This window comes from Microcaecilia unicolor, chromosome 8 (genome assembly GCF_901765095.1).
Source record: "Microcaecilia unicolor chromosome 8, aMicUni1.1, whole genome shotgun sequence".
Lineage (NCBI taxonomy): Eukaryota > Metazoa > Chordata > Amphibia > Gymnophiona > Siphonopidae > Microcaecilia > Microcaecilia unicolor.
Genome location: NC_044038.1, coordinates 209,681,405 through 209,697,785, shown reverse-complemented (window position 1 = coordinate 209,697,785; position 16,381 = coordinate 209,681,405). Strand labels below are relative to the sequence as shown.

General features: G+C 42.8%; 1 protein-coding gene across 2 annotated transcripts in view; it reads left to right on the top strand.

Moving 5' to 3' along the window:
* The window catches only part of RAE1 (ribonucleic acid export 1), a 38,090-nt gene that overhangs the window by 9,272 nt on the left and 12,437 nt on the right, over positions 1-16,381 (top strand). For both annotated transcript variants that reach the window (XM_030212668.1, XM_030212666.1), the window contains exons 5-8: positions 2,955-3,041; positions 4,268-4,354; positions 4,728-4,799; positions 10,866-10,973. In XM_030212668.1, coding sequence (XP_030068528.1) covers positions 2,955-3,041; positions 4,268-4,354; positions 4,728-4,799; positions 10,866-10,973 — 354 coding nt within the window. The remainder of the gene's footprint in view (positions 1-2,954; positions 3,042-4,267; positions 4,355-4,727; positions 4,800-10,865; positions 10,974-16,381) is intronic.

The window sequence follows — 16,381 nt, the reverse complement described above, 5'->3', positions numbered from 1 at the left end:
TCGCAGCTTCAGCTCCCTCCATAAGTTTTCAATGGGATTAAGGTCTGGTGACTGGCTAGGCCACTCCATGACCCTAATGTGCTTCTTCCTGAGCCACTCCTTTGTTGCCTTGGCTGTATGTTTTGGGTCATTGTCGTGCTGGAAGACCCAGCCACGACCCATTTTTAAGGCCCTGGCGGAGGGAAGGAGGTTGTCACTCAGAATTGTACGGTACATGGCCCCATCCATTCTCCCATTGATGCGGTGAAGTAGTCCTGTGCCCTTAGCAGAGAAACACCCCCAAAACATAACATTTCCACCTCCATGCTTGACAGTGGGGACGGTGTTCTTTGGGTCATAGGCAGCATTTCTCTTCCTCCAAACACGGCGAGTTGAGTTCATGCCAAAGAGCTCAATTTTTGTCTCATCTGACCACAGCACCTTCTCCCAATCACTCTCGGCATCATCCAGGTGTTCACTGGCAAACTTCAGTCGGGCCGTCACATGTGCCTTCCGGAGCAGGGGGACCTTGCGGGCACTGCAGGATTGCAATCCGTTATGTCGTAATGTGTTACCAATGGTTTTCGTGGTGACAGTGGTCCCAGCTGCCTTGAGATCATTGACAAGTTCCCCCCTTGTAGTTGTAGGCTGATTTCTAACCTTCCTCATGATCAAGGATACCCCACGAGGTGAGATTTTGCGTGGAGCCCCAGATCTTTGTCGATTGACAGTCATTTTGTACTTCTTCCATTTTCTTACTATGGCACCAACAGTTGTCTCCTTCTCGCCCAGCGTCTTACTGATGGTTTTGTAGCCCATTCCAGCCTTGTGCAGGTGTATGATCTTGTCCCTGACATCCTTAGACAGCTCCTTGCTCTTGGCCATTTTGTAGAGGTTAGAGTCTGACTGATTCACTGAGTCTGTGGACAGGTGTCTTTCATACAGGTGACCATTGCCGACAGCTGTCTGTCATGCAGGTAACGAGTTGATTTGGAGCATCTACCTGGTCTGTAGGGGCCAGATCTCTTACTGGTTGGTGGGGGATCAAATACTTATTTCCCTCTGCAGAATGCAAATAAATTCATATACTTTCCACAATGTGATTTTCCGGATTTAATTTGTGATGTGCTATCTCTCACTGTTACCAATAACCTACCCTTCAATTATGGGCTGATCATGTCTTTGTCAGTGGGCAAACTTACAAAATCAGCAAGGGATCAAATACTTATTTCCACCACTGTATATATATATATATATATATATATACTCAGTTCCTCAGTATCAGAGTGATCCTTCATACCCTCCCTAAATTCCAGCCATAAGTGGTCGCAGAATTTCATCTTAACCAGTGCATTGTTGTACCAACCATTGTCCACAAACCTCACACCTACCAGGTGGAATCAACCCTGCAAAAAGTCTTTACTGCCGTTGGGCTCTTCTGTTGTACCTGCATGCTGCCATGAATATTTATTTATTTGGGTTTTGCTCACATCTTTTTCAGCAGTAGCTCAAGGTGAGTTACGTTCAGGTACACTGGGTATTTCTCTGTCCCTGGAGAGATCAAATTTTGTAGCTGAGGCAATGAAGGGTTAAGTGACTTGCCCAAGATCACAAGGAGCAGCAGTGGGATTTGAACCAGCCACCTCTGGATGTCAAGACTGCTGCTCCACTCCACAATATATGAAAGACCTCTCAATTGTTACATTTGGCCAGGTAAACCTGGCTTTCCAGTTGCTAAGTATTCCTTGTCTCAGTGGATCTCAAACTGCATTAACATCTGTTATCTAGGATGAGTATGGTATCTCCTCAACCTCTAGAAAATCTTCGATCTACCCCCATTATGGAAATATACAGAGAAGCAACCTGGTCCTCTGTCTACCCCCTTCACCAAACACTATTGTCTAGATTCCACTGTTCGAAAAGACAACTTGTTGGTCAGTCTGTACTTCGTAGTCTTTTTGCACTATAGATTTTTTCCACCTCCCTCTTCCCCACCCGGTTGTTGTCATCGCTGCCCTTTTTTTCATAATAACAGAGAGATCTGGATTCACCTCCTGGTGTGCCTGCATAGCCCCCTGCTTGGTCAATGGAAAAAGTGCAGTTGCATACCATTTAACAGGGGTTCTCCCTAGACCTTAGGGAAATGCATCCACACTCTCCCACCCTCTGCCCCTATTCAGACTCTCTGATAACACAGCTTAGGTATAGACTGGAGGGAGGAGGAGGAGCAGCCATTGATATAGAAGGATCTCTGCATGCTCACGAACCTGGAAGGAGAAGATTTTCTGTGCTAGAGGAAATTAAGTACTGGTTCCACGTGGAAGGATATCACCCTGCAAGTGGGGCTGCAGAGAACCCCCGTTACATGTATGCAACTGCAGTATTTTCTGCTTTACATATAGAAGAGACTTTGTAAATTGTCTTCTAAATAAATCTAGCTGAAATGTCCTACTTATTAGCAGTCAGGGCAATTATATTTTGACTTGTCTGTTTAAAAGTAAAGCTGGATGGGAAGGCGGTAGAACTGGAGGACATGAAATGAGATTGAAGGGGGGCAGACTCAAGAAAAATGTCAGGAAGTATTTTTTCACGGAGAGAGTGGTGAATACTTAGAATGCCCTCCCGCGGGAGGTGGTGGAGATGAAAACGGTAATGGAATTCAAAAATGCGTGGGATAAACTTAAAGGAATTCTGTTCAGAAGGAATGGATCCTCAGAAGCTTAGCGGAGATTGAGTGGCAGAGCCAGTGGAGGGAGGCGGGGCTAGTGCTGGGCAGACTTCTACAGTCTGTGACCTGAAAATGGCAGAAAAATCAAGGTCAGGTATACACAAAAAGTAGCACATAAGAGTTTATCTTGTTGGGCAGACTGGATGGACCGTACAGGTCTTTTTCTGCCGTCATCTAATATGTTACTATGTAAGTGAGTTCCGTGTTGTCATTGTCTGTTATCTGCTACTGTTTCCGGTAATTCTAGGATGGAAGCAAAGTGTTCACTGCCTCTTGTGACAAAACAGCCAAAATGTGGGATCTCAACAGTAATCAAGCCATACAGATTGCACAGGTAAAAAGATCTGCACTACATCACATTTCTGCTTGTTAGTATAAAGGTAGGTTTGGGATTTTCTGTTAAATTTTTAGCAATGAAAGCCTGTAGTTGTGGACATTGTCTTGCAATCAGCAGGCATAGGAGCTAAAGAACAGAAGTTTCTGATGGCCTCTCTTAAAAGGTAACCCAAGATCAGTGGTTCTCATGAGAGAGATTTGCATATAATGGTGACAGACATGCAAATCTCTCTCGTACGTATTCATTGGGGATATGCTGAAAACCTGACAGGCTGCTGGTCCCCCAGGACAGGCTTGAGAACCATTGTCCTAGATGGGGTGTAGGCAAGACTTTGTGAGGCCTCTAGCAGGGAGGCAGTTGATGATTTGGGAGTGAGGGGAGCCAGCAGTCACCACACTCTGCCTTCTAGTGCTGACTTGAGAGGCAGCTGTATTTTGGAGACTGCATCATTTTAAAATTCAGCCCTCTTTTGTATTTTTAAGTTAGCTTCTTATAGGTAATTCCATTAGAATTGGACACGTCTGACATCACTGCAGGGATGTATCTCTTTGGGTAGAAAGGTAGCAACATCTCTACAGCAAATACATCCTCTTTTACAAAACAAAAAGGCACATTACTCTGTTCATTCTACAATAACAATTCTAAAAAATAACTTTTGAAAATGACTGTTTTCAAAATCACAGCCTCATATTATAAGTGCTTGCAATATCCATTTAGTGCGGTAGTTCTTAAAATCTTTTATCCAGCTTTGAGCATTGGAAAGATTAATTCAAGTAGATGTTACAGTGCATCATTTATAACCCTTTTTTGTGGACCTAGCAGGCCTATTCCAGCTTAATTGAAACCAGGGCTCAGGTCTAGTGTCATAAGCCTTAATTCACAACTAATCAGTTTTGTGTTTAACTAAAGACCAGTATATAATATAATCATCATAAACAAACTACAGATTAAAACAGTTTACAACCTTTATGCAATGTTATCCCTTTTGACTCCCTTGGTGCAGTCATTGCCGTGACAGTCTTCAGTCATAACCCTGCATTTGTGGACCCTAAAACCAGCCACTAGGTGTCGCCATTATGCAATGAAAATAACTTCCTCACTTCAGCTCCTACAGACGGGTTGTGCACTCCCATAGTGGAAGACCAGAGCCAGGAATCAAACCCAGGTTGAGCATGGCAGTGTTTAGCACTGCCATTGAGTGATTTTTTTTTTTTTTTTTTAAGCATGAAGCTCCTATCAAGACTGTCCATTGGATTAAAGCACCAAATTATACTTGCATAATGACAGGCAGCTGGGACAAGACACTGAAGGTATGACATAAAGCAGTGCTCCCCAATGTTTCTGTGGCCTGCAACCCCAAGTTGTACGGTCACAGAAAGTGCATGACCCCTGGGTGGTGCAGGACAATGACAACCTAGGAGGTGTCCATCTAGCTTGTAACCCCAACTGCAGGTTTTGTGACCCCATTTGGGTTCTGACCAATGGTTTGGGAAGCTCTGGCATAAAGGATGTTAAATCCAGACAAAAAGAGAAACATGTATGTAGCACGATGTGTCTGCATGCAATGTAATGGCCTCTTTATATTCAAATATTTTATATCTTAATTACCCCTTTTTGCTGTGTACTATTGGCCTCTGTTGAATTTCGGGCCCTCCCGGACTTTCCTTTCTCCCTCTGTTGTAGTTCTGGGACACTCGATCACCAAATCCTATGATGACCTTGCAGCTACCAGAAAGATGTTACTGTGCAGATGTGGTGAGTTAATAGATTTTTTTTTTTTTTTTTTTTTTGGAAGGGGGGTAAACTTAATCGCATTCACCACCTCCTTTCACATATCCATTCACACCTGAAACAGTCATAGCTTAAATTACAAAATTGTTGAAGAGTTTAAGCAGAGTTACATCTTTACCAGTTTTTTTTTTTTTTTTTTGCAAAGTTTGTTTAATTTTTTTTCTGGGGCTGGTAGCTCTCTTTTCCTCCCCTTCCTTTGGGCTTCCAGCAGTGGTCTTTGTTGACTAGGACACCATGAGCATACTTTATTCGCAGTTTATGGCTGTATCAATGGAATTCCCTGTCTATAGGGCAGCCTTTGTATGTTCTAGCTGTGTTTGTTTTCAATAAGCCTCAATTCAGAAAATCCTGAAAATAAAATTCGAAGTGAGTAAAGGCTAATAGGCAAGCCTTACAGAGAAACACTGGTGGTTGTTTGGATAATTCTTCAGTTGAATGGTACAGTATCAGACTGGTTTTCTCCTGTGATTTAGGTCTTAACAAAGGAACTATATTATCCACAATTTGCAAATAGTGTGTCACAGCCAAGGTTGGCTGGTTTTCTTCTTCATGATTGGAGGTAGGGCCGCAGAGAGACAAAACTGAGCCTGGGGCAAACAATCTTAGTGACCCCCAAAACGATCTTAAGAGCCCACCCTACCTACCTCAGCATCTGCTGCTCGACCAGTTCTGTCTCTGCTGTGCTGTGTACTGCTGGCCGGCAACTGTGACCTGATCAGGCGGGTAAGGGTTATGATTATGGTTATCCATCCAGTCTGTCGCGTTAACCCTCCCTGGCCAACTGCCTGAGAGCTGCAGATCCACAGGACCGAACTTAAGACACGAGTCTGTCACAGAGTCAGAGGAGATGCGGAGGCAGGACGAGCACGAGGCACTCAGGAAGGACGACATGCCATGAGAGAAGATGATGCATTACATGTTAACATGATAATCGAACTGGGAGGGAGACCTATAAATTGCAGCTTCTGCCTGCCCGGCTGCCTTTCTAGTTCCTTGCGCTTGTGCCACCGCCGGGAACTTGGTTGAAGCCTTGCTGAACAATGCCATTGGCAGCAGCACAGCATTGCAACGCCTCCGCCGGGCCCCCCTTGGAGGTCGGGCCTGGGGAATTTTGCCCCCCCCCCCCCCCCCCCGCCCCTCTCCTCAGCGACCCTGATTGGAGGCCCTACCCAAGGGCTTGGGAATTATGAAGGTACGCCCTGATAATGTATGACGTGCCCAACAGTGCTAATGTCTGTGGTGGGGCCGTTGTCATTTGTTCCAATTAGTCCAAATGTCTTCTGAGTGCTCATTGTAGTAATAATAACAATAATAGTTAAAATAATAGCAAAGAAACAATTTTTCTTCCAGTGGAACAAAAAGAAAACTGTCAAAACACCAGAGGCACGAATGATCAGCTTTTGATTGATAAAGTGATCCTTGAAAAGTGCAAATGTTGAAAAACCAACTTGAATGTGGCTTGGATTGATTACAAGAAGGCTTTCGTTTTATTGCCACATAGTTGGATTTTGAAATACTTGGAAATAACTGGAGTGAGTGAGAATATCAGAAAATTTGTATGGAAAGCAATGAGTCAGTAGAAAATGAAACTGAAGGAGTGGATCAGGTGGAGACTCACTCTTACCTTTGTTTCTGATCACTATAATTCTACTGTCAGTTGTACATGGAAAGACAGTCGTTACCAGACTGAGAAATCATCACCCCAAATTTCACATCATCTGTAAATGGAAAATTTGAAGCTCTATGTAAAATCACAACTAGAAATCGAACTGCTGTTACATATCATCTGTGTATTCATTGAAGACATTGTCGTGTAGTCTGGATTAGATAAATGTGCTACCCTAGCTATGAAAAAGGGAAAAAAACAGTTGCCATTGAAGGCATAATAACATCAAAGGATTGGACAGCGAAAGAGCCTACAAATATTTAGACATCCTACAGGTGGATAACAGCTAAATTCTCATGGTAAAGAACATTATTGCCAAAGACTATAACAGAAGGGTTAGGAAAACTCTGAAAGCTAAACTCAATGGTGGAAATACTTCATCAACACCATCAATATCTGGGCCATATCTGTCAGATTATACTGCAGGAATTGTAAATTGGACGTAGAGCTAGAACCTTTTGGCTTGAAAATTCATGACCATCTATCATTCTCTGCACTCCTGAAATTACATTGACGGGTTTTATCTTCCTTCCTCATAGAACAGATGGAAGAGGACCACTGCAGGTACTACAAACCATGGAAGAGGAGAAACAAGGTCTAGCTGCCTACATTAACCATAGTAAGAAAGATGCACTAAAACCAATAAATCAACAAGGCTTTTCTAAGACCAAAGAATCCAAGCAGGTCTACAGACAAGTACAAGTAAGAAACTGAAGAGAAAAGTGGTACAATAGACCCATGGACATATAACAGCATATCCCAAACGTGTGCTGCGGCATCCCAGTGCACCACAGCAAACTCACAGGGGTGCTGCGGATGGAGATGCACACCCACACGCATGCACCTACACATGCATGCCTCCACCATGTAGCCAGCCTGGGAGAAGCAGCCGCAGTGAATCCCAGGCCCTGTTAGGGCTGCCTGGTGGGGTGAGGGGGGCAAGGCAAGATAAGATTCCCCCGGGCCCGGCCCCTAAGGCAAGGCTTCCAGTGACAGGCAGGAACACAGGCAGAAGGCTGATTGGTCTTTTGCTCCTGGGTGCTGGAATCAGGGTTATTATGTGTTAACATAATAACTCTGCTCTGCCACCAGCCATGGGTCAGATCCTTCTTCTTGCCTCCTGTGTGAAGTATTTCCTGTTTCCATGTAGGCGGGAGGGGGCACAGCAGGAAGAAGGACCTGACCCGTGGCCGGCAGCAGAGCACAGTAACACATTAACCTCAAGTTCCGACACAGAAGAGCAGGAGACAGACCGAGGGAGCACAGCAGAGCCAGTGAGACCTACTGGCACTGGTTTATGGCAGCAGCTAAACAAGCAGATAGTAGACAAAAGGGTTGAATACAAGGCAGCTCATCGTATGCACAGGGGATTAGGGGATTAAAGGTGTTACCCCACACACACACACACAAACTTTTTTTTTTCCTCTGAATACCTTTTTGTGTTAAATTAATTTTCCTATAATGTGCAGTCAGTGCCCCCCAGTGGTGTGGGCAGTTTTTTTTAAATAATTTGAGCGTGCCATTGGGGTGATGTAATTGGGTCCAGGGAAGAAAGATGGCTGGAGGCAACCCTCCACCCCTCAAGGTTGGACATTCTGATTGGGGCAAAAAGGAGAAGGTGGGGAAGGTTGGATTTGGACTTATTACTTGATTTTTCCAAGTCCAGTCTCAAGATGAGTCACATTCAGGCACATGCATTAGTTCCCTACCCAAGTTGACTCAAAATCTAAGTTGTACCTGAGGAAGTAGAGGGTGGAGTGACACAAGAGTGTTGATGGGAGGGGAAAGGACAAGTAAAATCAGTTTAACCAGGGTTTATTTTTAGGAATACAGTTTAATCACAGAAACTTATAATGAATGTCATGAAGTGGAAACGGAGCATTTCTCCTTAACTGGAAAGCCTCCCATCCTTAAAAGCTCAGTCACAGAAGGCTGCTGAGTTTGTTTCCCCAGAGTTAAATGGAAGGACCTCAGAATGGCCATTGAAGACATGGTATTTATGGTCTTGCAGGTTCCTGCTGCTCCTTTTAGACATAAAGAGGACCACTGGCAAAGTCTATCTTTTTCATTTATAGATGGTGCCTTGGTGTTTATTACAAGATTAGTTGTATCTCGCTTGGTCAGCGTTGATATGTATATCATTTGCCATAATTGTGTTGTTGATTTTATGCATAGCAATGGAAAGATTTTTGAACAAGAAGCATGGGGTTGAAGAAAAAGAAGACTAACCACAGACCAGTGGTAAAGTTGTGAAGAAACGAAAATATCGGAAATAAGGCGATACCTATCTAGATTTTGGTTTTAATTCACTGTATGTTGGTCATAAAGAGTGTCCAACTAAGTACTCCACTGAACCTCGTTATGAAAAGTGTGTTGTAAGTGGATTTTTAAAAAATGTGTGAAGATGTGGGATCTGAGCACACATTATTGTACTACTGTAGCTCACAATGGCTGTCCCCTGGAAATGTATGACCTGTGTGGTCAAAATAAGACAGGAACATTATTCTTATCTTGAAGAAGAGCATGAGTGTGCCAAAAGCTTTAGTTGACATTAGGATACCTGTGTGATCTCTTTGAAGAACTTTAATGTGTTGGATTTCTCGCTGTAGGGAAACAACACACATATTCTGAAACTCGCAGAGGTGGTCTACTATGAAGAAGACAATTAAATGAAGATGGTTGCAAAGATTGTTCCCCCTGTTGCAGCAGTTTTGTTTTTGGTTGTTTTTTTTTTTTACATCCAGTGATGTTTATTTGTCCCATGAACTTAAATCTGTTTTTGAGGAGCACCTAACACAGCTGAGCCACTGGTTTGAAAAAATACTTTCCAGAAGATATGAAGAAGTTTGCATGAATCCAAGACCCATTCAGTGCTAAGGCCCCATCTGAATTTGCCTCTGCAGAAGAAGAAAATCTTATTGAATGATCTTATGGCAAGACCTTAAATACAAAATTTGGCAGCATGGAACTAACTGAGTTTTCAATATTAATAAAAGATGAATGTTCTCTGTTAAGTGCTAAAGCTCACCGAATCGTAATTCTGTTTGCTGTGTTCTATTTTGAGGAGCAGGGTTTTCAGCAGTTGCTGTGATTAAAAACTAAGAACTGCGGAAAAATCAATGTGGAACAGGAAATGAGGGTGGCAGCGTCCAATCTGATTCCAAGATTTGAGAAGTTGTGCAGTACTTAACAGGCACGCACATCCCATTAGTAAGTAATTGTGATTATTTTACAATAAAACATTTTCTTTCAAGTTAATTGTTTCTTTGGACCTAACAACTTAATAAGCAGAACTGTTAGGTGTTTCTTTTGACTTAGGGGCACCGTGAAAAAATTACTGACACACTACCTTGAACCAAGAAAGTTTGGGAAGCGCTGATGTAACAGATACTGAAGGAAAGGTTGACAAATGCAAAATGTGGCAGTGGCTGAAGAAAGGAACCAAAGCATTTATCTTGGCAGCACAGGAAGCAAACACTTAGAACAAATGCATTAAAAGCTAAAATTGATAAAACATCCAGTGACTGCAAGTGCCACCTGTGCAAAGAAGCCAAAGAGACTGTGGACCACCTAATCACTGTCTGCAAAAAGATCGCCAAGGCAGACTACAAGGAAAGGCACAACAAAGTAACAGCCATGATACACTGGAATAGCTGCTGAAAATATTATTTGCCTGTAACCACAAAGTGGTGGAACCCATAAAATGGAAACTGTGATAAAAAAAAAAAAAAACGAAGTCAAAATTCTCTGGGAATTCAGGATACTGATTGGCAAATATTTGCCACACCAATGTACCCAGTATCACTGTGGTCAACAGTTGAAGAGGATCACGAAATATCAAGACTTGAAGATTTAAGTCGAGCAATGCTGGTGAAAACCTAGGGTTGTGGTCCCTGTACTAATTAGCACCCTTGGAAAGGCTGTGCTGTTTGGAACTGCCCATATCCTATGTCAATACCTCTGAATTTCTTGGGAAGTGCTAAACCTATCCTAGAGCATCTGATGGGTTGTACACATGGCAGCCAATGTTATCTGGTTTTAACGGCATTAATTCGGATCCTATCCAAGAAACTGGGAATTATAAAGATATTGGTATAAAATGTATGTTCTTCCAAGTTGAGTAATTTTTGCAAAATTGATGGGGGTTTAAACCAAGGAAGCAGTGCTGTGGAGACTGCTAACCTGAGGGTGAGCCTCAATGTCTGCACATTATTATTACAGTTATTACTAATTTCTCACCTATCATAACACTCCTGGGTGAGGAAGGGTGCTGACTAGAGAATGTTATCTTATTTTGTGCTTACACTAAGATCCTTACTCAATAAAGACCCTGAGATTCTTTTTTTTTAATTGCTCTGGCAAAGGTATATCCGATGGCTGTTGTAGCCAGTGCAGAAAGAGGTCTGATAGTTTACCAGCTGGAAAACCAGCCCTCAGAATTCAGAAGAATAGAATCTCCACTAAAACATCAGGTAAGCACCCTGACCCCTGTAAAAGAGGCTGTTACTACAGTATAAATAATCACATTATTTTATTGAGACTTATATACCACCAATCTGTATCTGCTCCTGGATAAACATTAAGCAGTTGCAACACATTCATAGCCAACCCAAGCCATAAGTCTTTTGAAAGCCAAAGATGCTGGTGTTAGTTTAGAGCAATGGTGAAGTAGATACCCTTCATGGATCACATCCAGTTTAGATTAGGATTAGCACTTTTAGAAGATTCTGTTCAATTCCTCTTAGCTATGACCCGAGCTTTATGGAGATCTGTTATGCTGCTTACACCTAGCAAGGTCCAAGCAGTTAGTACCAGAAAGAGAAATGACCTCTGTATGCTTATTAAGATGTACAGAAGAAGGCATAGCTTATTCAGATCAGTGTTTTACACCTGCAAATGAATTTTTCTATAGGAGCATGTGACCTTCTTTATTAAAAGGTCCTTTAACTTCCAGAACAGTATCGTTCCATGCCTGACCCTGTTTCTTGAAATACTGATGGCCAAGTACTTTGGTGACAGTAACACATGTAGATATGGTGTGGAGCTTGCAGCTCTCATAAGGGTCATTCCATGTCAGTTCAGCCAAAAATTTGGAAACCTCCCCACATCACTATTTCAGAAGTTGATGATAATCTACCAGAATGGAGACCAATATATAAGATAAAAAAACTGCAAACTTTCAGACTTGTAGCTTCAACGTTGTTTTTTTTTTTTTTTTTTTTTTGAGATGTCTGCCTTGGTGCGGTACAGTTTGCAGCCGGCTGAAAGCGTGGGCGTCTTTTATTATTATTACATTTGTACCCCACGCTTTCCCACAGATAGCAGGTTCAATGCAGCTTACAAAGTAAATAGAATTACAAAGTCTTGAAGGAGAATATTACAAGTTGTAGTAAACATAGTGATAGTGGGATTTTGAGGATATGTGAATTGAACATGGAGAGGTAAACAAAGATAGGATGAGCAAAAGGAAAAGAGATTGGGAGGGGTAAGGAGTAGGAAGGATGGAGAGGAAAAGATTAAGTGATGAGCATAAGGCGATTGGGAGACATGGTCTAAGGTATAATAATCGTCAGTGGGTGGGCTTAAAAAGTTAAGTTGGGTCATTAGGGGAAGCTTTCTTGAAGAGATGGATCTTCAACATTTTTCTGAAGGGTAGATCTTAATAACTCTGGGGCCCTTTTACAAAGCGTTGGTAAGCCCAACATGGATTTACCGCATGCTATCCCGGAATTACCGTTGGCCCAACACGGCCACTGGCCGTAGTTCCAGCTCAAGTGTGTGCTATTTCCGGTGCTCCAGAAAATTTTTTTTGTAATATAGTGCGGTGCTAACTCAGTGGTAACTGGGCAGCACCGTGCACTGCCCGGTTACCGATGGGTTACCACGGGAGCCCTTACCGTCACCTCGGTGGCGGTAAGTGCTTCCTGACGCTTGGCCACACATGGCCATTTTTTAGGGGCTTTTTACCTGCTGTGGTAAGAAGGGCCCTTCCGTGTGGAAAAATGACCCCCGCCGCTACCGCAAGGCCTTTTTTCCCCACAGCTTAGTAAAAGGACTTCTCTACCATTAAGTGTCCAACAGCTGTGAAATTTGCACCACTTATTCAGAATTTTGTGTAGATTCAGAAACTGCAACCCATTTTGAACTGGGACACATGGTATCTGAGATTGTCAAAAATGGGATTTTATTTGATCTCGTGAAACAAAATGCCACTTTCATCCAACCACTGTGCCAAAGCTATTAAAGGAAAAAGTTTTCATATTTATCTGTTAGTAGCACTGGTTAAAAATGAGCAATATGTGTTAATTTTGTGCAGCTGGATGCTATAGTTTTCCTGATATGCCTCACTGAAAATTGTCATACTCAGTTTGGAGGAAAGTTTCATCATATGAGACGGGTAGTACAAAAAATGAGCTTTACACCATTAGAAAGTGCAAGAAAAATCCTTTCATTTCATGCCAGTTTTATTTTGCTTCTCCCAAGTTGTCCATAGCAAAAATAACGGCAAAAATTCCAAATTCTGAACAATTGTCATCAGCAACATCTTTGCAAACAGGTTTATTGTAATAGACCAGTCCAAAAAAGGTTTCTCAACATGACTCATAGTAAGGTATTTTAAAATTTTTATTGTCCAAAAGTTCAAAAAACTTTTAAAATTCAATTTAAAGTCAGATCTTCAGCTCGGTAGACACAAATTCGTTTCGTAAAACATTCTGACCTACTAACATCCACTGCTTGCAAAAAAAATCAAAATGCAAAATCACTCTCACTGTGGAAAAAAATTAATTCTCAGTCTTCAATTGTAAATGCTCCATGTTCAAAATTGAGATATATGTTTCCAACAATACATCCAATGATTTAGAAGATTCCTTAAGCATAGAAATTCAAAGCGCCTTAAAGCTGCTGAACCCTTAGGGGTCCTTTGACTAAGCTGCTGGAAAAAGAGCCCTGTGGTAGCAGTGGGGGCCTTTTTTCCCCACACGCTACGGCTCGTTTTACTGCAGAGGATATAAAGCCCCCCCCCCCCCAAATAAAATGGCCATGCAATAAGATAACCCTTACCACATGGCCGTGCGGTGGAGAGCACTTACCGCCACCCATTGAGGTGGCGGTAATAGCTCCCACGGTAACCGGGCGGCAAGCGGCAATACCCGATTAGCGCCTGGTTAGCACTGCGCTAGGGAAAAATACATTTCTGGAGCACCAGAAATGGCATGTATTGCAGCAGGAACTGCCACCAATGGCCACTTTGGCCGTTTTAACATGCCGTAAGCCCGCGTTGGGCTTACCGCTGCTTTGTAAAAGACCCTGACACACAACCTCAGTCCATTAAAACGAGTAAACCGCGTACTTCGAGAGCTCTACGTGTAGCTGCGAGTCTAGCTAGAATTTAAAATGGCTACTCAAGAAAAACACAGGTTCATGCATTTTAAAGTTCTTTGCTCATTCCCATTGTATTATTCAAAAACTTTATTGATTTCTACAAACTCCTTTTCTCCAGTACAAATTATTTGATATATATGTGTATATGTGTGTGTGTGTGTATGCGGGAACTTTATCCCATATTATTCTTTTCTACCACTGGACAAATCTGTTTAATAAACTTATCTATCCCCAAATCAGATTAACACGTGGAGGAGCATAATCGAACGGGGACGACCATCTCCAAGGGCACCCATCTCTAAGGATGTCCCGGCGAAGGAGCAGGGAAACCGCTATTATCGAAACGAAAGATGGGCGTCCATCTTTCGTTTTGATAATACAGTCGGGGGCGGCCAAATCTCAACATTTAGGTTGACCTTAGAGATGGTCGTCCCCGGTTTTCGGCGATAATGGAAACCGAGGACGCCCATCTCAAAAACGACCAAATCCAAGGCATTTGGTCGTGGGAGGAGCCAGCATTCGTAGTGCACTGGTCCCCCTGACATGCCAGGACACCAGCCGGGCACCCTAGAGGGCACTGCAGTGGACTTCACAAATTGCTCCCAGGTGCATAGCTCCCTTAACTTCGGTGCTGAGCCCCCCAAACCCCCCCCAAAAAAAAAACCCATTACCCACAACTGTACACCACTACCATAGCCCTAAGGGGTGAAGGGGGCACCTACATGTGGGTACAGTGGGTTTCGGGTGGGTTTTGAAGGGCTCACATTTACCAGCACAAGTGTAACAGGTAGGAGGGGATGGGCCTGGGTCCGCCTGCCTGAAGTGCACTGCACCCACTAAAACTGCTCCAGGGACTTGCATACTGCTCTCATGGAGCTGGGTATGACATTTGAGGCTGTCAAAAAAATGTTTTACATTTTTTTTTTAGGGTGGGAGGGGGTTGGTGACCACTGGGGGAGTAAGGGGAGGTCATCCCCGATTCCCTATGGTGGTCATCTGGTCAGCTTGGGCACCTTTTAGAGGCTTGGTCGTGAAAAAAATTGGACCAAGTAAAGTCGATCAAATGCTCGTCAGGGACGCCCTTCTTTTCTCCATTATCGGCCGAGGACGCCCATCTCTTAAGCACGCCGCAGTCCCGCCTTCGCTACGCCTCCGACATACCTCCGTGAACTTTGGTCGTCCCCGCGATGGACTGCAGTTGAGGACGCCCAAAATCGGCTTTCGATTATGCCGATTTGGGCGACCCTGAGAGAAGGACACCCATCTCCTGATTTGTGTCGGAAGATGGGCGCCCTTCTCTTTCGAAAATGCCCCTGATAGTGGCCCTATTTACTAAGCCGCGCTAGCGTTTTTAGCATGCGCTAAATGCTAGTCGCCCATATGTTCCTGTAGGCAACTTAGCATTTAACGTATGCTAAAAACGCTAACGTGCCCTTATCCCTGCTTAGTAATCAGGACCCATAGATTTTAAACTGCTAATCCTGATTAGAGGGGATTTACATTTATTCATATTGTTTTCTTATTTTTAAAGTAGAGGAGTGTGGTAGTGACTTCACAGTGAGAATCCTGAAAGGTAACTTTAAAACCATACAAGAACGTAAGACCTTTGAAGTCAGAATGATTGAATATTTTAACACCCAACAGAAAGGACTTAACAAGGATCTGGGGTTCCTAGCCCATTATAAACCATAAAGCTGTATATCTCTGTTGATCACCCCACCCCTCACCTATCCACACCCATCCTGTTAGAATATCAATGATATGCTTTGATGTCCCCATGCATACCTCCGACCCACCCCCATCCTCCCACCCTGTCAGACTGTCATAGTAATGCTTGAATGTTTTCACTTATATACACTGTCAGCTAGCACATTTGCTTATTTCCGATCTGACGAAGAAGGGCAACCTTCAAAAGCTAATCAAGAAATGTATTAAGTTATGTCCAATAAAAAAGGTATCATCTTATTTTCTTTTCATGTTTTATTTTGTTTGATTCTTACTTTTTAAAAAACATCCAAAAGATATCGCTACACAGAATATCACTATGAAAAATTACATATGGTTTATAGCTCTAGTTAATACTGATCCTATACAGATCACAATTACATACACAATTCTTTCAGGGCCCTGTTTACTAAGGTGCGCTAGCATTTATAGCACATTCTAATGCTGGAGACACCCATATATTTCTGTGGGTTTCTCTAATGTTAGTGTGCACTAAAAACACTAGTGCGCCTATAGTGCAGCTTAGTAAACAGCCCTTAAGAGTATTGTAAAATCGCCAATTCGTGCCTTACCTACTGCAATTTAAAAAGCGTTTGCACTGATATGATTAAAGGGTGTCCTCCAATGGCCGTACATGAAAGTGCAATCCTATTTGGAAACTATAGGTTTAAATCAAGAAATAGATTGGGTAGGTAGTATTTCTGTAAAGGAATACTATTTTTCTTGATGCTTTTCCGTAATTTTTGTTATGAATGTATGTACATAGAGTGCC